Source organism: Martes martes (assembly GCF_963455335.1).
Source record: "Martes martes genome assembly, chromosome: 13".
NCBI lineage: Eukaryota > Metazoa > Chordata > Mammalia > Carnivora > Mustelidae > Martes > Martes martes.
Genome location: NC_137901.1, coordinates 79865042 through 79892500, shown reverse-complemented (window position 1 = coordinate 79892500; position 27459 = coordinate 79865042). Strand labels below are relative to the sequence as shown.

The window sequence follows — 27459 nt, the reverse complement described above, 5'->3', positions numbered from 1 at the left end:
GACGTAGCAACCACTCTCCCCACCCCTGCCAGGACGGAGGTGGGGGTGGGGAGTGTCTTCATAGTGCCTGCCCAGCAGGATCTCATCACTGCGGCTGCTGGATCTCATCATTGCTGCTACCAGGCCTCCACATCCCCACTGAATGGGTACTGGGGGTTGGGTCAAAACTTCTGGGTCATGGGGCTGGTCCCCAAGGAGCCATGCTAGACTGACCCTGGGTAGGATGCAGGAAGTGGGTAGGAGAGGCTTGGGGTGAGAGGCAAAGACCAGGCTGAGCCCCCAACCCTTCCTTTTCCTCCTGGGCACATGGGAGGCCATTCCCCGGCCTCATCTGGAATTAGGTTGTGGGTCTGTGACTTGTCTGGTTACCGAGGCAGAAATGACATATGTGGCTTGGCCTGGGACCTCTTTCCCTCCCACGGTCATCTGCTGCAGTGACTATGGATGGTGGCTAGCGGCGGGACCTGTGAGGACTCACTCCCACCACCTGGGGGCCGTGGTGTGGCAGGAGCAAGCAGTATGTTTCTGGACTGAGCCACTGACGCAGGCAATGTTTGCTGTCACAGCTTGACCTCACAGAGGCTGTCTCCCTGGGAAGGGGGTACGTCCTGCTGCGAGGAGAGCATACCCAGAGTGGACTGGCCTCTGTGTTTCTGTGTCTTCATTCCCAGCTTTCTTTGTGAGATGTGAGTGGCAGTGCCAAGGGCCGCCCCCCGCCTCCGTGCATCGAACCCTCCCAGACGAGTCCCTCCATGCTCGCTCCCCTTCAGGGCCACACAGCTTCCAGCAGACAGACAGCCGTCTCCCCCCAACCCCATTCCCCTGCCTGGTGGCAGGTGAGCAAGAAAGTTCTTTTGTGTTGGAGCCACAGGATATTTTTGGGTCTATTTATTACAGAACTAGCATTACCCTTAATACAATCATCGCTAAATGGCCATAATACATTTGTTCTATAATTGCACAGAATTTTATTCACCAAAGGAATGTCCTTTCCTCTCAAGCGTCTAAGTGTTAAAGAACTGAAACGTTTAGAAGTTAAATTGGCTGCAAGGCAAAAGATCAAACCAGTGCGAGGTAGTTGCTCAAGTTGGCAGTAGTGAGCTCGCCAAGAGCGGGAGCTCGGAGGTCACACACCTGGGCGTCCCACCAGCCGTGCCGCCTCCAAGCGGTGCGCTCCCGACCTCCCGGCTGGATGCTGGCAGGCCTACACCTCGGCGGGGGTTGGCAAACTGTGGCCCATGGGCCAGACCCAGCCCACGGCCTGTTTCTTTACAGCCCTCAAGCTGAGAAGGTCTTCTACGTTTTTGAAAACAAAGAACATGTGACCTTCCGTGGCCCACAGAAACACTGACTACCTGGCCCTGCCTTAGAGGGTTGCTGTGAAGAGTCTAGCTGAAGCCAGTGCCGGCTCCAAGGAAGCTTGAATACAAAAGCAACACGCAACACAGCCGCCGACGTCTCCAGAAAGAAACCGGCACACAGCCAAATGCTGCATTTTGTCTAGGTGAACATTCTCTCCTTTCCTCCAAAAAAACAAACAGAAAGACATGAAGAGCTACATCTTGATTATTATGGCCACAGGATACCTCTAAATTAAAAAGTTGCTGGTAATCCAGTTTTAGTTACTTGGAATATGGAGGAAGAAAAACAGCATTTCGCCTTCTGATGGTAGAAGCAGGCCTAGAACATGAACGTTGGACTCAATTTAGTACGTTAAGAAAGACTGAGACATTTTAAAATTAGAACAAGACTTTGAGTAGATATTAGAAAATGTAAAACTGACGTAGCAACAGTATTAATGCTGGTTTCATGATAAAACAATTTTGCCGTGTAAATGCACTTATAATGAGATCTGTCATGAGGTTCAGGTGGAGACAACATGAAGCCAGCCGTCTGAAATCCGATTAGATGGAAGTTGTTCAAACAAGACCCTTGGCCAAATTGGTCTGAGGCAAATGGAGACTAGTTTTGGACATAACTGATGACACAGTGTTTCCCAAAGTACGTCCACAAACACTGGACCTCGGGGCTGCTGTGTGTGTGTGTGTGTGTGTGTGTGTGTGTGTGTGTGTGTGTTGGGGAGGAAGGTTCTAGGGGCTAAGAAGTAGGTAAGACACAGCACATGACATTCTCCTCTCACAAAGTCACAACGCACGACAGTACGTTCCAGGTCTGAGACCCCCCACAGCGCACATGCTGGGGACTGGCCTGTGCCCGGTCCTCTCTGCATAGCACACAGTGCATCACCTGGGGGACGGGCGCCCCGCATCCCGCAGCTATCACACCAATGCTAACAACACACGGAGAACCCGCACGTCCCGAAGCACCTGTCCTCCCCGTTGCACAACACAGACTGTAACATCAGACAAGCTGCGCCGTTCGCGTGACAACCACGTGCTCTCGCCACTCCTAGCCGGCTGACGGCAACTGGCGTCTGGGAGGAGCCGGTGGAATAAAGGTGCCCTGTTGCACTCACCAACGTTAGGAAAAATTCGGTAGAGCAAATGTTTGGATGTTTGGAGCAGAAGAGAAGCCAGGGACATTCTGCTGTTGTCAAGGCCGGACTTTCTGTTCCGAAACGAAATTGGGCAGGCCGCTTGTGTGGTTTCTCTGGGTAAGTTCCATTTTATTAATCATTGTACAAAAAAATCTTGGCATTCATTTGAAGAGAAAAGAAGTGACTATATCCAAATATTTAATATTTTTAACATCGTGAAAGTCCTACTTTGTTGTAACAGGGCTTTTTAAAACGGAGAAAACTTTTGGAAAAAATTTTAAAAAGAAACTTATGATTTATTAGAGTACAGGAGATCCAAAACACGTTTTTAGAAAAATATAAAGTGCCCAAATACCAACTTACACAGGTGACACAGGCTTCCTGGAGCCGAATGAAGCATTCATGAAGAAACACATTTAAAAACGGTCTACATACATATTTACATTGGGTCAGTAAAAGTAAAACCATCCTTCTTGGCTTCGATGTTACTCTAAGAAAAAAAGGAAATCAAACCAGAAAACCAACGGTTATAACTCAGCATGCTCCACAGTTTCTTAGTAACGCATCTGGTTAGTATTACCTCCGGATTAACTAGTTTCTCACCTTTAAACGAGAGTAGTGTTAGACCCCCGGCCTCAGCAGGCAGGGTGCTGTGAGTGGTCACGTTGCCCCGGCAGATCTAACCCATCGGGCTCTAGATCTGACTGCCGAGGGACGCCGACACTGGCGAGCGCTAACTCAGGCTGGCAGGAGCCGGCCCGCCAGACCCTCACCTCTAGTAACTGCTTACCAGCCACCAGGTACCACTACATGGTCTCAGGTGGCTTCCCCAAACCTCAGTCATCCCAGGGCTTCCAAGGGCGAACAAGAGGCAGTCATCAAACACGGCGTGGAAAAACAGCATGCAAATGCACGGATGGGCGGCGAGGCGGGGCCGGATCCCAGCCCCCGGAGCCTCACTCACCAGAGCAACTGGGTTCTTCTCAACTCAGAGAGGAAAGTAACTAGGTCCTAACTCCAGAAGTTAGCTTCTACTGGTTAACTACGAATTAGCTAGCTCGCTTGAGAACAGGCAGGTGGAGAGCTCGGCGTTTGGAGCTGCGCAGGGACCCAGTGCCCTCACGCTCAGGGACGGAGGGCACGGAGCAAGAGCCAGTGGTATCTTCGGGACAGCAGTGCTTCGAGAAAGCAGAAGGACACCCCGCTTCCTTCCCCACGGATCGGACAATCTTTAAGATGTTTTACTTATTTTCACCCCGCCACACTCAAAAGGGTCTTAGAGTGATTCTTACAGATGACAGGGGGCATGGAACCTCCTCTTTCCTTTTTAAAAAACATATAAGGTTCATTATTTCTTTTTTCCAGTTACAAAAGTGAAACCTCCTTTTTAGGTCTTTGGAGACCACCGTGTGTGATTTCTAAAAGCAAACATTTTAACACCAGATTAATACTTCCTACAATAAAGAGAACCCATCACTGACTTAAGATCTAGTCATGATACTGGAACAATTCTTAAAATTAAAAGGAAACAAAAAGTAGTTATTTTAAAGGGAGGAACAGTAGATGAATGTGGGAAAACCCATCTATAAAGGCCATTATTATGCACTTTCTTTAGAAGATTTTATGTAATGGAACAGAAAACTAAGAATTCACAGAGAGATGAGCATAAGTGTGAGAGGAACACAGAAGGAAAAGCTATGCCATTCTCCCAAGTCAAATCAGGGAGAAGATAAAATGCCTGAAATCTGTTTCAAATATTAGAAAAAATAAATGCGATGACTCTGATTACCATTAGTCCGTTAATGTCCCCAACTCTCAGATGCTGCCACAATCACTCACCGCTTCCCCTCTGAACAAGCAACTAAATTCACGGTGAAAAGACAAGCAGCCCCGGTGTTCCACAGAGAAATCAGAGAGAAAGTACTGCCAACACAGGACCCCCCCTTCCTGCCTGGCAAATGAAATGTTCTGAGACAGGTGGGAGACAGACGTATGGGAAGTGAGCAGGAAGAATGACTCTAAGAGCGTCGACTGTGAGACCTCATGAAGACAGAATGTCACGAACTGTCACCACAGGACAAGCACACAAGCCATGCCACTGAACACAGTGCCGTCAAATGAATTCACTAGTGTAGGCGGAGAGCAACATTGTCTTTGCAGCTGGAGGAGAGCACACGTTATTTAGACTTGGTAGGAGGCAACCAGCACTACTGGTTAAGTGGCTTTCCTGGTGGTGTGAATCCAGAGGGATCCGTGGAGACGTCTTCTTCCGGAATCCTGTTCTCCTGGAGGACAGCAGCAGCGGCAAAGGTGCAGTGTCCTCTAGCAGACGTTACTCTGCGTCCTCCTTCTTTGCACTGTAAATATTCTGCACCGTCTCATACACAGACTCCAGATCCTCTGGATACCGGATTTCTAGCTCTGCGTTCGGGATGTAGTGCGTGCCGGTAAACTCTGAGAAATAGCGTCCAACATCGGGGTGTGAGATTTCTTGAGGCTCCACGTTATACTCCAAGTTTTCTGTTGGTAAAGAGGCACATGGACAATTGCTGTTAAAACGGACATGGCTGCAGCGTCTTCCTATCTCTCACCCCTTTCATGTGGCATTTTGACATGGAGGAAAAGGAGAGCATGTTTACGGAATCTGGAAGAGGTAAGAGGACAATGGCAGCGGGGGCGGCTGCGGATGGTGGGATGGGCCCCCGCAGCTCCACACTGAACAGAACGTTCTCCTATTCTCTGAGCAAGAGTTTGGCCCCAGCAAATCTCCAGCTGTCTCTGGGGGGCCAGCGAACTACAGATTCATCATGTTCCTCTGACTTGATCGCGCCGACAGCCAAGCGTATGGGACGAGGGCATCTGAGCCTGCCCTTCGTCCACCAGAGGTTCGACCTGGGAAGCCTCCACACTGTGTGGCTCCAAGTCTCGCACCTGCCACCGTTCTTGTCTGCTAATGGAGTGCTCCCACACAGACGGCACTCCTCCCCCTGGCTCCCTTCAATACTGGCCATGTTGAGAGCCCGTGGGAGGAGCTGACGAGCGGCTCGCACCTCCAACCTGTGCATGGATGTGGCTTCTCACTACTTGTCCGGTCTCCTAGGAAACCATGCTACCTCCTCTCCCTGCTAGCCATTCTGCCACCAGAGAAACAGCAAGACTCCTCTAAAATGCAATGATTACAACAAACAGATGACAATACAGGCAAGGTATTTAAAAGGCTGGAATCCTTTCACATCACTTCTCCCCTGCAAAACTTTGAAAAACAGCTCCCCCTCGGGGCGCCTAGGTGGCTCAGTGGGTTAAAGCCTCTGCCTTCGGCTCAGGTCCTGACCTCAGGGTCCTGGGATGGAGCCCCGCATTAGTCTCTCTGCTCAGCAGGGAGCCTGCTTCCTCCTCTCTCTCTGCCTGCCTCTCTGCCTACTTGTGATCTGTCAAATAAATCAATAAAATCTTAAAAAAAAAAAAAAGAAAAGAAAAGAAAAACAGCTCCCCCAAAGGCCCAATGAAAGGATAATGTCTTGAGCCCCCGACCCAGGAGTCACTCAGCCACGTCCCCCATGACCTGGCACCAGGAGGAGCCAGACTAGGCAGATCCTCCTGCTCTGACCGGGGACCAGGGCGGTGTCGGTTCTGGCCAACATACAGCCACACCCCACACAGCCCTTCACTTGGGTTCATTCCAGCGAGCCTAACGCACGCAGTGCAGCCCTCGACGGCTTGGTTAAACCTGCTCACATGCCAGTCCAGGGCACAGCCCCATCTACCCAGAGGCCATGTGTCCCCAGTCACCACAGGAACATCTTTTGGGAGCACTGACTTGCCCTGGTGTTGGGACAGCGGGAAGGAGTTGCATGACTCAATCTAACTTTTTTCCCCACAGGACGGGGAGGGATTTGCAGACATTTTGTGCTAAGAGACTGCGGGTCGTGGAACCTGCTCAGGTATTCCGGGCGCTCCTGAGGGAGATGCACATGAACCTGGTGCAAAGAAGAGCGCCGCGCGACCGCCTTACCCTCACTTAGGAGAGCGTGTGTGAGAGCGGTCGGACTGCCCAATGCAGTTCCCGGGGCTCACAACGGCAAATGCACTCCTCGGAAGACGAGACAGCCAAAAGAACAAGTGACCGGTTTCCCACACGCTGAGAGGGAAGGGGCAGTAACGTGCCGCGCTGCTGGACGGTGAGCATGGAGGCCACACGCTGGGGCCGCCCCGTCCGCAGCACAGCTACAGATCGCCCGCGGGGTTTGCCCGGGGTCGGGGGGCTCCCGCCCCATCGGCCACTGCGGCAGCCTACCGGGCTCCAGCTCCCAGTGCACGCACACACGCGGCCTTCCCCACGGGGTCCCTGCCAACTGAGTGAACTGTGACACGGACCAAAAGCCCTGGCCCAGGAGGCGGCCGGGACTCGAATCCCGACAGCCCGAGGCCAGAGCTGAGGGCATCAGAGTAGGAGACGCACCAGAGCAGCGGCAGGGACGAAGGAGAGGGGACTGACTTGAGGGCCCGCCGTGGTCCTGGCAGGGCAGGCTCTGACTGACGGTGCTCTGTGGACACAGAAGCCCGAGGTTCTTCAAAAGGGAGATGGAGTAGCCTGCAACCCTGACCGCTATTGCTGACGACGAGATCTCTGTAGAGAACTTGAGCTCCTCACTTAGGGGTTACAGGTTTCTAACCTTCCCGCATTTGCCCCTGGTGCCCCTCCCTGAGGGCAGCACTGCAGGCGCACGGGGTGGAACCACGGCCGGTGCCGGAGCCAGGGCAGCTGCCGAGGGCCTCAGGGTCCCCTGCAGAGGGACGAAGAAGTATGGGGGGGTGGGCTCAAGTTTCTGGAGGCGCTACCATTACCTGTCATCAGCAGGCAGGATGGAAACATTTAAAAAGAACTCAAGTCAGTAATTCAGAACAACGGCTCTGTTGCCAGTTTATGGAGAGCAGTGGTTCTCTCAACAGGGGGCTAGTCTGTCCCTAGCAGAACAAAGAAAAATCTGAAGCCAGATCTGGTTGTCACCACTGGGGGCAGCCACTGACATCAGGTGGAAGAGGCTAGGGTCACTGCGAAAGAAATGCACAGAACGGTCCCCACCACAAAGAACTGTCTAGACCAACATGCTGACAGCAACCGTTCAAAAGAATTCAGACGTATGTTTTAGCATTGTCTCTCCCTCCCCGTTTTTGTGTGTATTAAGTAGCAGCTCGAGTACTGGGAGGAGAGAAAGGTCAAGGTCAGATTTTGATCATGGATCTGGAAGGATAATGTGAGCCAGTAGTGGCTGTGCAGGATTCTGTGTGTGGGCCCGAGAGGCAAGGGAAGCACAGACAGATCGTCTGGCAAGTCACGTGAGGGGTCAGCGGCAGCCCAAGGCAGTGGTCGTGGCCCCATGCCTGGCCGATAAGAGGGACAGGGGCTGGGTTCTGTGCATTTATTTACCTGCCCAGGTTACTAGCAAAACAGGAAAGAAATATTAATGAAAACATTATTTATTTATTTATTTTTAAGATTTTATTTATTTGACAGAGATCACAAGTAGGCAGAGAGGCAGGCAGAGAGAGGGGGGAAAGCAGGCTTCCTGCTGAGCAGAGAGCCCGACGTAGGGCTCGATTCCAGTACCCTGAGATCATGACCTGAGCCGAAGGCAGAGGCTTAACTCATTGAGCCACCCAGGTGCCCCAATAAAAACATTTAAAAAATGATTTATTTGGGGGGTGCCTGGGTGGCTTAGATGATTAAGCCTCTGCCTTCGGCTCAGGTTATGATCTCAGGGTCCTGGGATCAAGCCCCACATCAGGCTCCCAGCTCAGCAGGGAGTCTGCTTCTCCCTCTACCTCTGCCTCTCCCTGCTGCTCCTTCTCTCTCTCTCTCTGTCTCAAATGAATAAATAAAATCTTAAAAAGAAAAAGATTTTTTAGAGAGCAAGAGAGCATGAGCGGGGGCAAGGGGAGTAGCAGAGGGAAACAGAGAGGGAGAGAGAGTCTTAAGTAGACTCTTCGCTGACTGCAGAGCCCAATGCGGGGTTCAATCCCAGAACCCTGAAATCACGACCTGAGATGAAATCAAGAGTTGGATGTTTAACTGACTGAGCCACCCAGGTGCCTTGATAAAAACATTTCTGAGAAAAAAAGATAATGAAGATGGCGACTATGTATTAACAGGGGGATATCCACTAAATAAAGTTTAAAAAAAAATTTACCTGAAGGGGACTGAAAAAACTAAGCAATATAAAACTTCCATGAGAAAATATCAAACAGGGCCTACTTAAAAGTCCTGGAGAAATCCTAAGTCCTTCCCAATTTCCTTGACATTTTTACGGAAATGCGTCTGCTTATCTTATTTTAAATATTCAGCTACCCCAGGGGTGGCTGGCTGACTCAGTTGGTAGAGCATGCAACTCAATCTCAGGGTCATGAGTTCGAGCCCCACGCTGGGCATGGAGCCTACTTAAGAAAAAATAAAATAAAAAACTTCGGCCACCCGGGTACACAAATATAGTTCTATACAACTATGGCAATACCACGTGGAATCATCCCCTCCTGAGAAGAAACCACCCACTGTGAGTGTGTCCTTCCAGATCCTCTTCTGTGAACACAGACAGAAGAAGCTAAACATAACTACATATAAAGAGAATGTGGCATTGTTTTCGGTGTACAGCATAACTGCATACATGTACGCATGTGTGTGTGTGCAGTATGTATACCACACTGTAAGCATTTACCAGCAACGGACTGACTGCAGCTTAGCATTCCAGAGTTTGGACCAGGGGCATCGCACGAATGACACCTTTGTCCTAGTATAACAAGAACACACAGACCTGTGTCACTGTGTCCCCAGTGGACGGACCCGGGGTGGAACTGCTGGGACACGGCAGAATGGGCACTCGAGATAGTCACCGTTTAAAACAAACAGCCATACCCCGCTCGGCAGTGGCTGGAAATGTATACTCCACCCGCACGCCAGCACGTGCAGACTACCACGGACTGCTCGTGGGTGGAAACTCGTTCTGAAGCATAAGACGAATGACAGAAAGGGGAGCTGACGCTTGGCGAGGCCTACCGTGCACCAAGCATCCTCTTGAGGCGCGTGCTCATTCTTACACAAGACACACGTAAGAACTGGGTTCTCAAATTGCAGGGAATGACTGGTCTTCCGATATGGGCAGCTGACTTGGTTCTGACCACCTGTGATGTTCACTTTCTGCAGTATCTAAGAAGTACAGAGGGAAGCTGAGAAAGGACGCGCTGCTCCCCCGTGGTGTCCAAAGTACTAAAGCATGCCCCCTAGTGGGAACAAAAGTTAAACACATGCAAGATGCTGTCTACCACCCCATTTGGACTTAAGTACAATCTAACATATTGGGAGAAAAATTCTCTTAATTATGTAGACTAAAACTATTTGAGGATCTCATGCATGCACGTGGCTTATAATTCACTCTCTCAACTCTCTGTGAAGGGCATAATTAGGGAGGCATTCATCAGTGGGCTCTACCCAAGTTAAAAGGAGTACCTGAGTCACAGGCTGAAAATTTAAATCAAGAAAAAATTTAAAAGCAAAATAATCTGATGTAAATAAATTAACCCAGAAATGTTCAAAAACATACTGAAGTAAGTTGGTTTTTTAAAAATATTTATTTTTAAGTAATCTTTATACCCGACATGGGGCTCGAACTCAGGACCCCGAGGTCAAGAGCTGCATTAGCAACTGAGCCAGCCAGGTGCCCCAGTATTTTTTAAATTGAAATTTAGCCTCTCAAGGTTTACGTTTGGCTAAACATGGGTTAATCTGAGCATAAATTGTCCCAAATGATTTTAACACATTGACTAAATAAAAATCTAGGAATTTATGGGAGGAGAGGCACAGAGACAGAAAGTAGAGGGATAAGTGGGGAGGGAGAAAGGGGAAGGGGATGAGGGGACAGAAGGCAGGAAAGCTCTTGTTTACAGAAGCAGGGAAAACAGCAGTAAAAATCATCATTCTGCAGCTCTCCTATAATAATTTAGGCAAGGACATCAGTGTTAGTTGCAAAGGGAAAACTCCCTTACACGGATCTTAGCCAACTGGCCAAACTCCACCTACTGACAGTGGGACATCAGCGGGGGCTCTGGAGAAGATGCACGTGACAGACACGCATCTGACAGGAAGCATTCTAGCCCAAAAATATTAACCTGATCTAATCAAGCCTCAGACCTGATTGGCTTCCGGTTTACAGATAATACAGATAAGGAAACAGTGAGACAGATCCAGAATGTTAGGCAATTTCTATGGCAACCGGCCTGGAGAGTTCAGAAAATGAAAGTCACATGAAAAAGGAAGAAAACAAGGTGAGGAATAAGGAACTAACTGGTTTTATTAAGAGAGGACTACGCCTTTAGAGAGACAACAGAAACCAAGTGCGGAATCATTTGTGTGAATCCTGGCTGGATCATGGTGTGAAAACAAACCAACAGCTATCAAAGTTACGCTGTGACAACCAGGGATGTGACCACTGACCCAGGATGAGACAGGAGGTCACTGTTACTTGCTACGTGTGGTGATGTAACTACAGTAACGCAGAGAAGAGTCTTATTCTTAGAAGATGCGTGATTCAGCATTTAAGTCCTGATGTCTGCAAGAGTCTTAAATGGTTCAGCAAAAACCTGAAATCTCTACGTACAGATAAAACACAGATGCTAAATACTAGCTATTGAATCTAATGGAAGGTGTATGGGGTATTTGATGTTTTAACCATATTTTTCAAATATGCTTAACTTCAACAAAGTCGTAAAAAAAGCTAGCACCTGATTAGTGACCTGCTACTTACACGCATCTCATTATCATGCACTTCCATTTGTAGGCTGCTCTGTCAAAGATGTGAACATCTACAGGGACTCATCATGGGACAGGCAGACTGGGCTCTGGCTCTGCACTCACAGAGCTTACTGGACTGAGAGCCAGATGGTTCGACGGGAAACACTGCAACTCTCCCAAAGGTGTGAGGACTCAGAAGGGGCAGGGTGTCAGCGAGCTCAGAGCAGGGGCAGATGACCGGATCTGAGCCTCTGGGGGAGTGGTAGCGGGGAGAAAAGAGCCTGTTCGCAAGGGACAATCACCTGTGTGAAAACCTGCAAGTAGGATGGTCTCAAGGAACCACAAAGGTTGAAGGGCTGGGAACAGAGATGAGGCTGTGAGGGAGGGTCCAGGTCACCTCTGGGCCCTGCAGGGGAGTCTGGGGGGGATACCACTGAGAAAGTTGGAATGGTGCACGCCAGGAATACCTGTAGCCCTGGGGGAAGAGGTGCCAGGAATAGCCACTAGTGGATGGAAACACGAGTGACAGACATTCAGGAGATGGAGTTGGTGTCATCTGTGGACTACCGGGACCACGGAGCAGGGGGAGAGACAGAGAAGTCAGAGATGCTGCCACAAGAACTCAAGACCCCTGAGACACCCCTGAGCACGTCCAAGTGCACAGGACCACGGTGCTGCCTGGACCCGCGATGCTGCACCGACCTGGCACGCAGCAGACTCCTGGGAAACCGCAGGCCGATGGGAACCCTGGGAGAAGACAGTCCGCTCTCACAGGGGAATTCCAGCTGTTCACGTCAAAAATGTTCTGAAAGTCTCAGAATTTAAAACTAAAAAAGGCAACTTGCTGACATTACCCACAATCACTTCACTCAATCTCAGTTTTAGGATGTAAAACTGCAACCAGATATCAAGTGTACTATTTTTTTTGCAAAGTCATTACCATATCATAACTCTAAATTTTACATTGCATGTTTACTTAGATCTGTTAGAGACGAATTCCTGAATCTTCAACAGACACCAAATTCAGAACACCTAAAACCAAATACCCAGTTTAATCGACTCTGAAAAGCCTATTTCATTTTATGTTATTTTTTCATTTTTAAAAAGTTCTTTAAAAGATTTTATTTATTTATGACAGAGAGAGATAGTGAGAGAGGGAACACAAGCAGGGAGAGTGGGAGAGGGTTCCCGCTGGCTCCCCGTTGAGCAGGGAGCCCCATGTGGGGCTCAATCCCAGGATGCTGGGATCATAACCCAAGCCCGAAGCGAGACGCTTAACTGACTGAGCCACCCAGGAGCCCCTATGTGATTTTCTTTTTTTATATGGCACGACTTCAAAGTCAGATAACCTTCCTGTGGGCCCCTTGCTCTGACACGGGCACACACACTCTCCTACAAGTGCCCCGTTACACTGATGGAGGTTAAGTGACTTCCAGCCTCAACGAACAGACTTTCTCTTGATTCTGTATACAACTCTCTCTCAGCTTCTGATGAATCAACACGAACAGGAAACTTCGTAGTGTTTTGATACTTCTGAGATTTTTACACACCCAGTATCTGTTACTGCCTTTTGCAACAGCTGTGGACTGCAGTTCCCATCATGGCCACTTGAGGGAGTCTCCACAGGGGCGGGGGAGGGGGTGGAGCACAACCGGAGGCCAGTCTCAGGGTGCCAGAGGCTGCTAGGGTAGACCCCCCAACAGTATCCACTCATTGCCCTCCAGCTCAGACAGGCCATAAGCACATGGCACAGGCTGGCCCTCTCTGCCTGGAGGGAACCAATTATAAGGCCTGGCAACCAAGACTTTCAGGAATTTGATTGGCAAAGGTAATGACCAATCAGAACAGAGGTTGGCAACAGCCCTGGAAGAGGGTCTGGGTGTGGTGGTGACGGAGGGGAGAATCTGGGGGATCTGGGAGCAGTGACTAATTAACCCATGGCATGGCCATACTAGGGCACACCTATCCATGTTTAGCAGGGTATCGGCCCTGATGAGGTTAGCCATCAGACAACTGTCAACTGTCATCTCTAAATAACACTGATGGCTGTGCCCACAATATCAGAGTGCTCAAATGTGTGCTTAAGATGCGTCTGCCTGGGGCACCTGGGTGGCTCAGTGGGTTAAGCCTCTGCCTTCAGCTCAGGTCATGATCTCAGGGTCCTGGAATTGAGCCCCGCATCAGGCTCTCTGCTCAGCAGGGAGCCTGCTTCCCCCTCTCTCTCTGCCTGCTGCTCTGCCTACTTGTGATCTCTGTCAAATAAATAAATAAAATCTTAAAAAAAAAAAAAAAGATGCCCTGCGTGTCATTACAGGTACACAAAGAACTAAGTACTTACCTTGGGCTGCATATCTACAAGAACCATCTTCCACCAGAACATTATAGAAAGGCTGATGATGGCCATGAGGCAGGCTGTGGACGTTCATGTTTCGGATCCACTCGTGTCCCATCATGCAGGTGGGGTCCCAACCATAGATCACACAGTTATAGCCATACCTAATTAACATAAGAGCAATGGCAAATCAGTTCCCCGGGACCCTGTCACGGTGACTATGGGATGTATAAATAATGGCTTGGTTCTCCTAAGTTCATGTCCTTACAAACTTACCTGCGTTTATCCCTGTTAAGCATTTTTCACGACACTCTTGGCCCCCTTTGTAAGCCACTCTTATTATCAACATAGCACCGCAGTTGGAAAAGAAAAAACTTCAACCAACCGTCATGGGACAACTGGTTATCCGAATGGAAGGGGTATCAAGACTCAGGACTGAGAGCAATGCACAATATTAGCAGGACGAAGGCCTAGATATAAAATGTAGAATTCTTAAGATAGCTTCATGACACAGGACGGGTTTAAGATTCCTCAAGCCAGGTAGGAACAATTCAGTCCCTAAGGGTAGAGTCTCAATCCATTCAATAGTATTACAGGCGCCAGATCCAAACAGACTGTTAAAACACGTACAGGCCACCGGGCAACAGGAGCTCTGACCAGACTGACGTGACGAGGTGAAGGAACTGTCCTTCCTTAGGTGTGACAAGAGGATGGTAAATGTACTTCTAAGCAACAGAGCAAGCCTTTACCTTTTAGGGACACGAAATTCAACAGCTACAGAGGGAATGACGTCTGGTACGGGCCTGGGGAGGTGGGTGTGTGGTGGGGCTGGGGGAGGAACAGTGAGGGCGAACCCTCACAACGGCTGAGGCTGGGTATGGGAGCACATGCCCCGGTTTGCTACACCATCTCCACAGGTGTATGTCTGAAATTTCCATAATGAAGTTGAAAAAAAAAAAGTAATAAAAGAATGAAGAATGCTAGCACCACACCAGGCAAAGGTATTTGCCACGTACACACAAAGAGACGCTAGCAGCAGGGCACATGGCTACGAACCAACAAGAAAGGCAAATGACTCAGGTGAAAAGTAAGAATACCAGAAGAGATGCTTCATAAAAGGAAACCTGAAGAAGCTTCTTTTTGTACATTTACGAGTCACTCTGCATAATCAGACTGCAATCTGGGAAATGCACACGAAAACCACAGTGAAATATTATTTGCCATTTACTACGTAAGTAAGTGCATTCTCAACAGTGTGGCAAGAACACAGGCCAGTGAGAACGGGCACCCTCCCTCCCAGCCAGCAGGGGGTAGGGGGGCATTCAGCACAGTTGCCGTGGAGACACTTGCATCTCGCCTAGTACTCCAGCACCGCATGCCCTACTACCCAGCAAACCCTACCCACGACTCAGACGCAAGGGGATGGAGATGAAAAGCAGCATCAGAACAATGAGGAAATGAGAGGGAAAAGAACCCTGCGGCTTACAGATCCTCCTGACTGAACAAAAAGAGTGGATCCGGTTCAGACCAGTTCAGCCTTCGGTGGTTTTCGTGGTGGACACTCAGACGCAGTGGCTCCTGAGAAGCATGCTCCGGGGGCACGCCGGGCGTCCTCTGCAGGCGCGGGGGATGGGCGGCACAGGCACTCACCTCTTATGCTTCATAATGAGCCCAATGGAGTAGCAGACGTCTCTGTGCTTCTCGTGGGAGCGCAGCTTCACCTCCACGCCCACCTCCTCCTTCTTGCGCTCAATGTGCTCTAATGTGTGCTGCACCAGATAGCCCACCGCCCCGTGCTGCCCGGGGTCTAGGGTCTGAATGTGCTGGAGGATGTCAAGCACCTTCAAGACAAGACAGAAAGACTAGGAGATAATATTTTCATTTAGGCCTTTTCTTTTTCACGGCACGGGATTTAGAGCTACATAACCTGGCGAAGGACGGCAAGGCGGGGCTGTGCTGATGGCCCCCGCGGTCTGTGAGCTGCTGGTCGCCCTTCAAAGGCTGGGCACTGGCCCCAGACCTTCAAATCCGACCAGCAGGAACAGAGGAGTGACTCAGAAACTCAAGTGTGCTGCAGTAAGCACGGGGGAGGAGGCCCGGGCCGGCCACCCACGGGCACATCTGGATTATGGAACTCTAAAAGGTTCTAACAGTCTTGGTCAGTGTGGGGATTCAGTTTTTCATACACCGAAAGGAGACAATTATAATCTGCCACTTGTCAACTGGGGGGGTAAGAGAGTTGCTAAGCTGCTTTGGTCCAGCTCAAGGGGACAGAGCTGCCTTTGCTGCACAAGGGGCGACAGAGAAGACACCCGAGTGATGCGAATGAGCCGAGCTGATGAAAACGGGTCTCGGGTTCTGGAAGCATACGCATCGCTTCAATTACTGTAACTCCCAGCGGAACGCTGTACTTGAGGGGCAAGGAGAGACCACATCTCTGTGGAATAGAAATCACTAAGCCACTAGCAGCAGAACCGTCTGACTCCAAGGTCACGGTTCCTCCTACTGTACACAGTGCCTCTAAGGAAAACTGCAGATTCAAATGAAGCTTTACACACACACACACACAATCATCCAGTGCCTGTTCTACGGCATTCAGCAGAGGCTCTCGGACGTGCTCCTCCTGGGGGAACAGGAGCTCTTCCTCTTTACGGAGTCGTGAGACAGAGCATTCGAGCAGACAGAATGACCTGGATTCTAGTCCCAGATCCATCAAACTGGCTGTTTCTACGTCTAGTTTATTCACTTACCAAAAGATGATTAATAACTGTCCTATTTCCTGATACATTTTGACCCAGTAAAAGTGTTGTGAAGACTAGTTTTTCACAATGAAGGATGTTACTCCGAAACCTGATCTTGTCTTCCAGATCGAGACTTCCAGGATCTCAGTATTTACTGAATGCTGCTTCTCCGCTGATCACTGTGCCCAGCCCACCACGTCTTACTTCATTTACTCCTCCCAAGCTGAAGGTCAGCAGTACGATCAGCGAGGACTTCCAGAAGAGGAGTCAGGCACTATGAAGTTAAGGAACTTGCCTGAGGTCCCCGGGCTGTGAGGGGAGGGAGGTGTGGACCCCAAGCTGACTTTCAGTATCAGGTCTCAACCACCATCTTACCAAAGCGAGACAAGGAGCATTTTAATTCACTGTTAGGAAAATGGACCAGATGGTACAACCCTAAGCACCTCAAATCCAGTTTCAACAAGTAGCACCTGAGTGCCAGTTTCCTCCCACATCCCACCTCTAATAGGGGGGGACACGGACAATATGTATACTTTTTAGCTAAAAGCATGGGATTTGAATGGTGAGCTTCTATTTCCTCTGTGTGCATTATGGCTTCCCTTGTGTTCCCACATGCAGTTCCAAGCACAGCGGACCCTTGGGTTTGAACTGTGTGGGTCCACTTACGTGACGATTGTTTCTAGTACAGGGCTGCAAATCTATTTTTTCTTTGTGATTTTTTTAGTAATATTTTCTTTCCTCTAGCTTACTTTATTGTAAGAACACAGTAGGCTTTCATATAGCGTGTATGTGTTCATCAACTACTTGCTATCAGTAAGGCCTCTGGTCGAGAGCAGGCTCCTGGTTAAGTTCTGGGGAAGTCAAGTTGTATGTGGATTTTTAACCACATCGGGGGCCAGCACCCCAACCCCCCGGGTTGCACAAGGGTCGACTACAGTTACTTTTAACTGCACTTCCGTGACATTCTGCAGACACAGCTCCCCTCCCAAACTAGCAGCCCCTCCCCGGCAGATAAGTGGAACAGATGTAAGTCTTCTAAGACTCACGTGGAGGATCAGGAGATACGATCCAGGGGTAATTACGGCCTCCTTCTCCTGATGTGTGGATGACAGGGTGAAGGGAGAGGGCAGAAACAGAAAAGAGAGCGGGCTGGGGCCCTGGCGCGCTCCTGAAGAACAGCAGTGACGGTGAGCTGCCGTGACGTCTCCAACCAAATGTCTAGGCCAATAATCCCAGGAGCCCACAGATTTGGGGGTAGAGATCTTAGAACGAGGGGTGGAAGTGTCTATCACTCACATTTGGCAACCCTTACTGTAAAGAGCCAGAGAACAAATACTTCAGGCTTTGTGGGCCATATGGTCTACGACCCTACTACTCTTCTTTGCCCCTTGCGGCTGGAAAGCAGCCAGAGACGGAGAGTAAACAAATGGGCCTTCTACGAGATATGCCTTTGAAGAAACGTGACAAAGCCAGGTAGCAGAGTCTGCCAGCCCTATTCTGTTCTCATAACTACAGGTTTCCCCCAAGACTCTCTATGATGCGCCTGGCTCCAGGCCTCAGATATCCATTTGCCTGTGGCCTCTGCTGCTTCTGGGGCTTCGGCCACCGGGTGCTGATATGAGGAGCCCCTGCCGAATGCCCTCAGCTGCCCTCGATGGCCCCAGACTGTATCAAATCCAGCATGCCCCAAACTGGACACCTTCTCCTGTCTCTGAAACAAGTCTGCTCTCCAAACACTCACTCTTTATGTGGCCAAACATTGTGGAAAAGCTGGACATCCTCTCCCTCATTATCTAATGAAGTTCTGTCACTTTTTTTTTTTTTTAAAGATTTTATTTATTTGGGGCCCCTGGGTGGCTCAGTTGTTAGGCAGCTGCCTTTGGCTCAGGTCATGATCCCGGGGTCCTGGGATGGAGCCCCACATTGGGCTCTCTGCTTGGTGGGAAGCTTGTTTCTCCCTGTGCCACTCCGCCTGCTTGTGTGCTCTCTCTCGCTGTCTCCCTCTTTGTCAAATAAATAAATAAATAAAAATTTTAAAAAGATTTTATTTATTTATTTGACAGAGATCACAAGCAGGCAGAGAGGCAGAGAGAGAGAGAGAGGGAGGAGGAAGCAGGCTCCCCGCCGAGCAGAGAGCCCGACGCGGGGCTCGATCCCAGGACCCTGAGATCACGACCTGAGCCGAAGGCAGAGGCTTTAACCCACTGAGCCACCCAGGCGCCCCAAATAAATAAAATCTTAAAAAAAAAAAAAAGATTTTATTTATTTATTTGAAGAAGAGAGAGAGAGAGAGAGAAGCAGACTCCCCGCTGAGCAGGGAGCCTACTGCGGGGTTCAATCCCAGGACCCAGAGACCATGACCTGAGTTGAAGGCAGTCACTTAACTGACTGAGCCACCCAGGCATCCCGAAGTTCTGTCACTTCTTTTCTTTTTTTTTTTTAAAGATTTTATTTATTTATTTTGAGAGAGAATGAATGAGAGAGAGCATGAGAGAGGAGAAGGTCAGAGGGAGAAGCAGACTCCCTAAGGAGCTGGGAGCCCGATGCGGGACTCAATCCCGGAAGTCCAGGATCATGACCCGAGCCGAAGGCAGTCGCTCAACCAACTGAGCCACCCAGGCGCCCAGTTCTGTCACTTCTTAATCACTCATTCCAGCATCTTTCTTGAGCGCCTATCATGTTGTGGGAGCAAGGGAACACCTCACTTCACCGTAGTGCTAAAAGCAAGGGAAGTAGCTATGGTGAAGAACAAAGCGTGGTCCTTGTCCTTAGAGAGCCTAGTCCACGGCGAAGGCACAGTAAACAAACAGCCAAGGTATGCTTACAGAAAGTTCTTCAAAAGGACGAGCACGTGGTTGTTGGGCCAGGGGAAGCTGACTGCCATGGAGGGGCCAAGGAAGAGCTTTCAGAGGTGAAGGTGAAGTTTGGCAAAAGTAGCCGACACATGGGACTGAGGACTAAGGAAAGGTGTTTTAGGCAGTGCTGTGGGCCACGCCAAGGATCAAGGCAAGAGAACAGGGACGAATGGAGGACATGGCTGGGCAGTGTAGCACCAAAGGGGCAACTGTGAGAGCTGAGAAGCTCAGGCTGGCAGGGCCAGACCCCCAAGAAACTAGTAAGCCGTACTGAAGACAATGAGCCGGATCTGCAAGGCACTGGGGTAGCCACTCAGAGGGCTCTGAGCACTTGAGGAAGGAAGACTCTGGCTACAGTGTGTTAAACGGGTTCAAAGGGTCTAAGGGCAGAGGGAAGAGCAGTCAGGCAGCCTCTGCAATACTCTAGGAGACAGAGCCATGTGCAGATGTGCAGCACACATGGGGGGTGTGGGTCTGGAGCCCAGGGTCTAGGCAAGACGTCGGTCAGGAGCGGTCAGCCTACAGATGGTAACTGAAGCAAGGAGGCCCAGCGGCATCACTTTGGGGAAAGGAGTAGAGTCAGCAGAAGTCTAAGAAACTAGCCCGCAGTGAGGAGCCTCTAGGGAAGAAACACGGGACAAGGAACTAGCAAGAGCCTGAGAACCGTGGGCCACAGAGTCAAAGGAACAGAGCGTTCTGAGCAGGAGCAGCCCCAGTGATCAAGAGAGATAAGGAAAGACAAGTTATCTGTGGATCTGGCAACAAGAATGGTCTCAGTAAGAAGGGGTCATTGGCTCCCTTGGCAAGAGCAGTGTGTGTGAAGGGGGAATGATCACCGTGTTCTGGCGCACGCGAAGGAGGCAAGGCAGGTGGCCATCCCTCCGCACGGTCTCACGTAGGCACAGCCGGCCAGGGCTTGAGCCCTGCGGGGGAGGAGAGAGATAAGGAGGCAGCCGCAGGGGAATGCCAGCAGGGCTGTCATGGGAGTGCTTTTTGTTTTCTTCTCCAAGGATGAGAGATACTCGAATCAGTAGAATCCTGATGGCAGAGAGCAGAAACAGGAGTTGTAGACAGAGGAAAACAGAGTGGGATCCAGGGCACAGATGGTTGCCTTGGAAAACTGGAAGGACATCTTTTCCAGCGAGATGTAGAGGAAGAAAGGGGAAGGCAGGGCCAGGGGTCGAAATAAGCAGGAAGTCCGGCAGCAGAAAGCAGAATTTGCCTAGGCACAGGCTTTACCCTCTCCCCTGAGCCTGCTGGCGCACAGGGGTGAGGCATAAGGGTGGGCTTAGGCACCAAACTGCTCTCCCACAACTCCTGAGCCTGTGCAGGTGGCCTCAGCAGGTTACCCGACTTCTGCTGCCTCGGTTTCATCATTTATAGAATGGCAAAACCCCAGCATCCATCCCACAGGGTTGGAATGATGTGTCTGATAAGCACCAGCGACTTTTCAAAATGTGACCATCCTACACTCTCTCTTCCCATCATGGCCACAGTAGCCCTGGATCTTGGCCACAGTGACCCAGTGGACCTGTGTTTCTTAGCTCTTCCTGATTTACTTCAAATGAACACAAGGTGACTTTCCCGTCTTCCCAGTTTGGAAATACTTCCCTTTTACCTAAAAAGGCCAAACTAAGGGGCGCCTGGGTGGCTCAGTGGGTTAAAGCTTCTGCCTTCGGCTCAGGTCATGATCTCAGGGTCCTGGGATCGAGCCCCGCATCGGGCTCTCTGCTCAGCGGGGAGCCTGCTTCCCTTCCTCTCTCTCTGCCTGCCTCTCTGCCTACTTGTGTTCTCTGTCTAATAAATAAATAAAATCTTAAAAAAAAAAAAAAGGCCAAACTAATTCCAAGTCCTCCAGAAACTGATCTAAAAAATTTTACACACACACACACACACACACACACACTCACGTTCATATGCATATGTTTATGTGTATAAACCCTCATCAGTTGGGCCTGTGGCACCGAGCTGGCCCACCTCTGTGCCACAGATAGGTGGAAATAACCTACTTTTCTGTCCTCTGAAACAGTTTCCCACCCTCCAAGGTCCAACTCAAACCCTTGTTCTGGAGAGGAGCCTTTTCTAACTGCTTCAGTGTCCCCCAAATACTTCCCACACAGGAGCCCCAGTTTTGTTGCTCCGTCTCAGGTCGCTCCCCTAGCTCAAGGACACACATACGGAGGGGAGTCACCGGAGCAGAGAATGAGCTACTTTGCACTCCTGATTCCCAAATTAGGGGGCATCTAAGTGCTTGAGCCCAAAAGCAAATGAATGGTCATGGTGGGAAAAATTTTCTGTGCACAAGCAATCTGGAACTTGTTTTTGTGACATTTGCTTGGCAGGATGGCGTTCCTGGACCGTCCAAGGAGGATACGAAGTTACCTCCCCAGTGGGCAATGTGAGCACTACACTGAGTCCGTCATCAAAGGTTAAGGATGTGAGAGCTCCTGCAGACTCTCCCCCAGAGCCGAGTTTCACCTTACCCCTTCTATGGCTCATGTGTAATTAAAGTACAGAATTCACTTATAAAAAACCACGCTTTGAGAGGGTCTCTGCATTCTATAAATTATCACAAAATTCCTTAAAGAAAAAAGTGACAGGAACAAGTTACGTAGACCCCAGTCTCAAAAATAAAGTGAAAAAATAAAAAAAACAACTGAACTCTGGACAAGGGGGTTTTGGGAAGTGGACGGTCACTTCAGCAGAGAATCTAGTTCTACCAGATCATGGGATGTTCTGAGAGGACATCTGTTAGCTGGACAACATGGCATTTTAAGATAGATCCCTTGGGATTTTCCTACTAATGTGCCCTTTCTTAGAACTATGTTAGACCACTGAAGTGGGGAATAAATAAGCCAGTTTAATTCCATGCAATGTGGAGTTGGACTATGTACTGCTCTCTAATAACATGAGCAGATGATTTTATGGCAACGTCCCTGTGACCACTCAGTACGAGAATTCTCTCGGCAGGCTGCTCTACACAAACAAAATGGATTACTAGCACATTCCCACGGCCAAGCCAGGGCATGATGGAAATGCGCAGCTGCTCCCATGCTGCAGCCACCGGGCCCCCTCCCTGCTGCACCCCCAGCTCGCTGAGGAGTGTTTCCGATCGCAGACGGCGTGGTCCTTTCCAAGGGCTTGCCACTGGCCACAGGGGCTGTTAGAACACGGAGAAGCCCAAGTGGGCCCGGCTCAAAATTCAACAGCTTTCAAAGACAGAGCCAGTCCTTCAAGGCCAGCAGAGGGACCCGAATACATGGAAGATCCATTTTCTCCTTGTCAAACAGGGGTGTTTATGTGCGGTCCCTTTCTGGACTACCGGCACAGCTGGATGGGGAACATTTAGAGTTTTGCTTCCCTTTGTGGAGCCGGGGTGACCTGGGGCAAACACGTTTGGGCAAGAGCAGGTGAGACGCAGAGCTGAGGCCTGGTGATTCTAGGGGCTTAAGGCACGGACCACAAAGAGAAGAGGCAACTCCTAGCAGCATATGCAATTGTTTTAGAATAAAGGAGACAAAAAAGATTTAACTGAGGGGCCAAGATTGGGAGAGTGAATCAATTTATGTTTATTACCCCCCAGGCTGATACAGGATAAACTTCCCAGAGCCGCCTTTTCAAGCTAGAATTTCCCTCTCTAAGGTAAGAGCAAAGCAGCAAAGTCAAATAATTACCTTCTCTGGCCAGATTCCCAGGTGGAAGTAGAGCCTGGCTTGAAGGAGGAGGAGCTGCACCTGGTCCGGGTACATGGCCAGATAGAGATCCAACGAGTCTCTCAGGAGCTGGTAGGACTGGTCGATGCCTTCCCTGGCAGGGGACATAAATCACCGTCTTACTCTGCTTGCTTCTGAGCTGAGACCCTCCATTTCAAGGCCCGGGTTATAAAAGTAATGGACACAAATGCCACACCTTTTCTAATTCTAGAACTTCCTTTCTGTTCAGCACGTCGCTACAATGATTTTAGTAATAATGATAGTCCCCAAAGAAACAGAACTTTTGTACCCTGCTTTGGTGATGGGCATTAAACTAAACTCACAATCGCATTCCCTACACAATCACCTCAGTGACCTTGTACATAATTAAAAATAAATTCTGAATAGATAGAGCCCAGAGGACTCTTATGCGACAGGAAAACTGTTCTGTACGATACCACAATGGTGGACACATGTCATGATGCATTTATTCAAACCCACAGAAGGCACACTACAAGAGTGAAGGCGAATGTGAACCATAAACTCTGTTAATGACCTGGCCTTGGAGGTTCATCAACCACAACTAACGTCCCGCTCTGATGGGGGACAGTGACAGTGGGAGAGTCTGTGGCAGGGAGAAGGGCCAGGGGCGATATGAAAACTCTGTACTTTCTGCTTCATTTTGTTATGAACCTAAAATTGCTCTAAAAAAATAAAATCTATTTAAAAAGAAACAAAACTATGACTTCAACAACCTTCTATTTTCCCTGTAAGACAAATTTCCTTTGACTCAGAAGCAAAATAGTTTCATACTTTTCTTATCTAAGTGATAGAAATGTATAAATCAAGGGACTTGACAAAGCACTTGGACGTGAGAACATCTTGCCCCCGAAAAATAACCTTCACCCATCTAAAATACCCTTGTTACTCAAGAATGCTTTCAGTATTATGGACAGCTTGCACGAGCGGACTGCGAAGGTGTCAAAGAATCACTTAGCACATCTTAAACTGGACGGCACCGTGTCACGGGGATGAGTTTCTTCCCGCAGTGGGTTGACAGCTATAGATAATCCCAGCTGTGCCCCACAGCATCCACGGCTTCGCCAAATCCACCATTTGCGCATCGAATAAAATCCTCTGTAAGGCCATCCACGCCTCCAAAGACATGCACTCGGCACAAGTGCTGGAAAACCAAGAAAACCTTACCGCTTTCCCAGGCTTAACAGGTTTCCCACCATGCGCTGTAACACTTTCTTCACGTTGACCACCCCGTACAGCGCCGCTGTCACGTGCTGGCCAATCAAGTATTCACACTCCTTCACGGTCAGCTGCTTCCCCTTCCCAAAGGCGTCTATGTAGATGTAGTCAAAGATGTCCAGGCTCGCCCTATGTGAACGGCACACGTAGTCAGCCAGATCTCGGGTCAGAGATGAACAAGGCATTTATCTAACCACCGCCCACCCCCCCCACCTCTAATTTCAGTAGCTGAAATTAGAGTCTGAGTACGAACACAGCAGTGTTACAAGTATTAGAGCCTTGTCTAAAGTTCAAAATCTACCTGCCCTGCTGTGCTAAGACTGCAAGACACAGACGTTTAAGGAACAGCACTGATGTATGGCATCAAATACAGTTTGGGGGGCAATTAGGCCAGATTAAACTAAGTTTGAGAACAAACTAGAATTCACTGACGTGGTCTATAAGACACTCAATCCAATGTTTGCCTGAGACCAATACTGACGGAAGGCCGAGGCCCTCTGTGCACCCCGCAGTTGGCACAGTGTCTGTGGGCTCTGAGGCTTGGGGCTGTGAGGAAAGTTATGGAGCCCTGCCCCTAAGTCTGCAGACACATTCAGGCGGTCAGCTCGGCTTGGGAGCCTGCGCCAGACCAGAGAGCAGGGCCCTGGCACTCAACCACACCGTTCCTCCTGTGAACCATGCTCTCGAACAGGGTGGCCCACGCTGAGTGGAGCAGTGGGAGGAGGTCACACAAAGCAAGTCCTTCCCACATTACCAAGAACATTCTATGAGGATTCCTGAGAGATTCAGTGGGTCTTTGTTTCAGAGATAGTTGTTTTTTTTTCTTGAGCGACTGTTCCACTTTGATCTTATGCCCACTGCAAACCATGTTAAGAGATTTTCTCTTTGGCTTCTTTAAAAAGCCCAGTCAGATTTCTTCCTAGAGTCCTACCAATATCCCTTCTGTGGCAAGACAGATGGAATGTTCCAGAAACAAGGAAGGCTCTTCAACTCTTATTATGAGTCTAGGAGAACCACGCATATACACACAAATTTATAGGCAAAAATCCTAAATAAAGCACGAGCAAATCATACAACAATGTGTTTTTAAAAATCCGTATGATTAAGACAGATATACCCCAAGAATGAAAGGAGAACTGAACGTTAAAAATCTATTTCAGCACACAGTCTAAAAGAGAAAACTACATGATTATATCAGACACAGAATGGATATTTTGGAAAAAAAAAATCTAATGCCCATTTTTTAATAAAACTGAAGCAAACTATAAATTTAGAAGGCAGCTGGGATAATCCCAATGGAAGAAAATACCCCAAACATCATGCTTGATGATGAAATTTTAAAAGCATTCCACCTAGGGGTGCTTGGGTGGTTCAGTATATTAAGCATCTGCCTTTGGCTCGGGTCATGATTCCAGGTCCTGGGATCGAGCCCCACATCAGGCCCCCTGCTCAGCAGGGAGCCTGCTTCCCCCTCTTCCTCTGCTATTCCCCCTGCTTGTGCTCACTCTCTCAAATGAATACATAAAATCTTTTTTTTTAAGCTTTTATTTATTTATTTGTCAGAGAGAGAGAGAGCACAAGCAGGGGAATAGCAGGCAGAGGGAGAAGCAGGATCCACGCCAAGCAAGGACCCCAATGAAGGGATCAATCCCAGGAACCCGGGATCATGACCGGAGCCAAAGGCAGCCACCCAGGTGCCCCTGAATGGGTAAAATCTTTTAAAATAAATAAGTGAAGAAAGGCATTCTACCGAAAGTCCTGCCTAAGACAAGGGTACCCGCTATCACTGTTTCTACTCAATTTTGTGCAAGAGGACCCAGTCAGCACAGTAAGTACAAGAAACAACGTACAAGGGCTAGAAAGAAAAGAAACAAAACTGTCATGATTCACGGGCAATATGATGCTCTACACAGAAAACCCAAGAGTTGACAATCAGCTCCAATAATTTCTTCAGCAAAGGGATTATCGGGGGCGCCTGGGTGGCTTAGTGGGTTAAAGCCTCTGCCTTCAGCTCAGGTCATGGTCTCAGGGTCCTGGGATCAAGCCCCACATCGGGCTCTCTGCTCGGTGGGAGGCCTGCTTCCTCCTCCCTCTCTCTGCCTGCCTCTCTACCTGCTTGTGATCTCTGTCAAATAAGTAAATAAAAATCTTAGAAAAAAGGGGGGGCGGATTACCAGATCTATACCTAAATATCAATCATGTCCCTATACATCAACACTTAGTAAATGTAATTTTTAAAAACTACCATTTATAATAGCAACAAAAATTTAAGGTTCTTAATGAGTAAAACTAGCAAAAAGCCAAAGAACTCCATGAAGAACACAATAAAATCTTTTTAAGGGGGCACCTGACTCATTCAGTTGAGTGTCTAACCTGATTTCGACTCAGGTCACCTCAGAGTCATGAGCCTGAGCTCTGCGTTGGGCTCTGAGCTGAGCATGGAGCCTGCTTACGATTCTCTTCCCCTCTCCCCCCTTCCCTCTCTGAAAATAAGTAAGTAAGTAAATAAATAAATCCTTCTTGAGGACATTAAAGACCAATGTTTAGGGAGGTATCGTGTTCACAGACTCATTGGTGAAACACTGACGATACCGCTCATATTCATCTATGACTCCAATCCAAGATAAGCTCTAGTGCCAGTCAATATCCGTATGGGCTTCTGAAGGAGTCTGGTAAATGGATTTTTTTTTTCCATTTATTTGAGAGACATAGTGACGGAGATAGTGTGAGAGAGAACAAGTAGGGAAGAGAGGGAGAAGCAAGCTCTCGCTGAGCAGGGAGCCCGATGCGGGCCCCGATCCCAGGATTCTGGGATCAAGACCAGAGCCAAAGGCAGACGCTCAGCCAACTGAGCCACCCAGGCACCCCTGCTAAATGGATTCTAGAACTATAGAAGAGCAAAAGGCTAAGAATAGCCAAGAGAATTTTGAAGAACTCGATGGGGGTCTGGCCAGCAGATACTAGTTAATGACAGAGGTACAGTAAGTAGACTATTTGGTCTTGGTGCCAGGACAGAGCGGAGACCAGATTAACAAGGAACATGGGTGGAAGTGAGGACCTGGAGGGCCTGCAGCCCTGTGCGTGCTTCAGAGGCGGTGTGCCCCCCACTACTCTCACCAGCTTCCTCTCTTTCCTGAGGACCCAGCCAGGAGGCTCAGTATTTACTTCTGCCAGGTGCCTCGGTGCTAACAAATTACTTCACTGTTCGGCTGCATTGCTAGTGTGCATTTGCTGCAGCCTAAGGAAAAATGACAGTTACCACGCACAACTGTACCCAGCAATAAGTTACTATGGCAAATAACATGG

The 27459-nt window shown here is 49.1% G+C and overlaps 1 protein-coding gene across 2 annotated transcripts in view; it reads right to left on the bottom strand.

The window, feature by feature from the left end:
- Nucleotides 1-2601: 2601 nt before the first annotated feature.
- The window catches only part of FBXO21 (F-box protein 21), a 45203-nt gene continuing 20345 nt past the window's right edge, over nucleotides 2602-27459 (bottom strand). Inside the window, exons 8-12 of one of the 2 annotated variants that reach the window (XM_080821269.1) lie at nucleotides 24103-24282; nucleotides 22879-23011; nucleotides 15259-15470; nucleotides 13615-13772; nucleotides 2602-5017 (exon numbers count right to left, since the gene is read on the bottom strand). In XM_080821269.1, the coding sequence (XP_080677395.1) occupies nucleotides 4830-5017; nucleotides 13615-13772; nucleotides 15259-15470; nucleotides 22879-23011; nucleotides 24103-24282 (871 nt within the window). In that variant the 3' untranslated portion in view covers nucleotides 2602-4829. The remainder of the gene's footprint in view (nucleotides 5018-13614; nucleotides 13773-15258; nucleotides 15471-22878; nucleotides 23012-24102; nucleotides 24283-27459) is intronic. The other variant, XM_080821270.1, reaches the window with a different exon arrangement.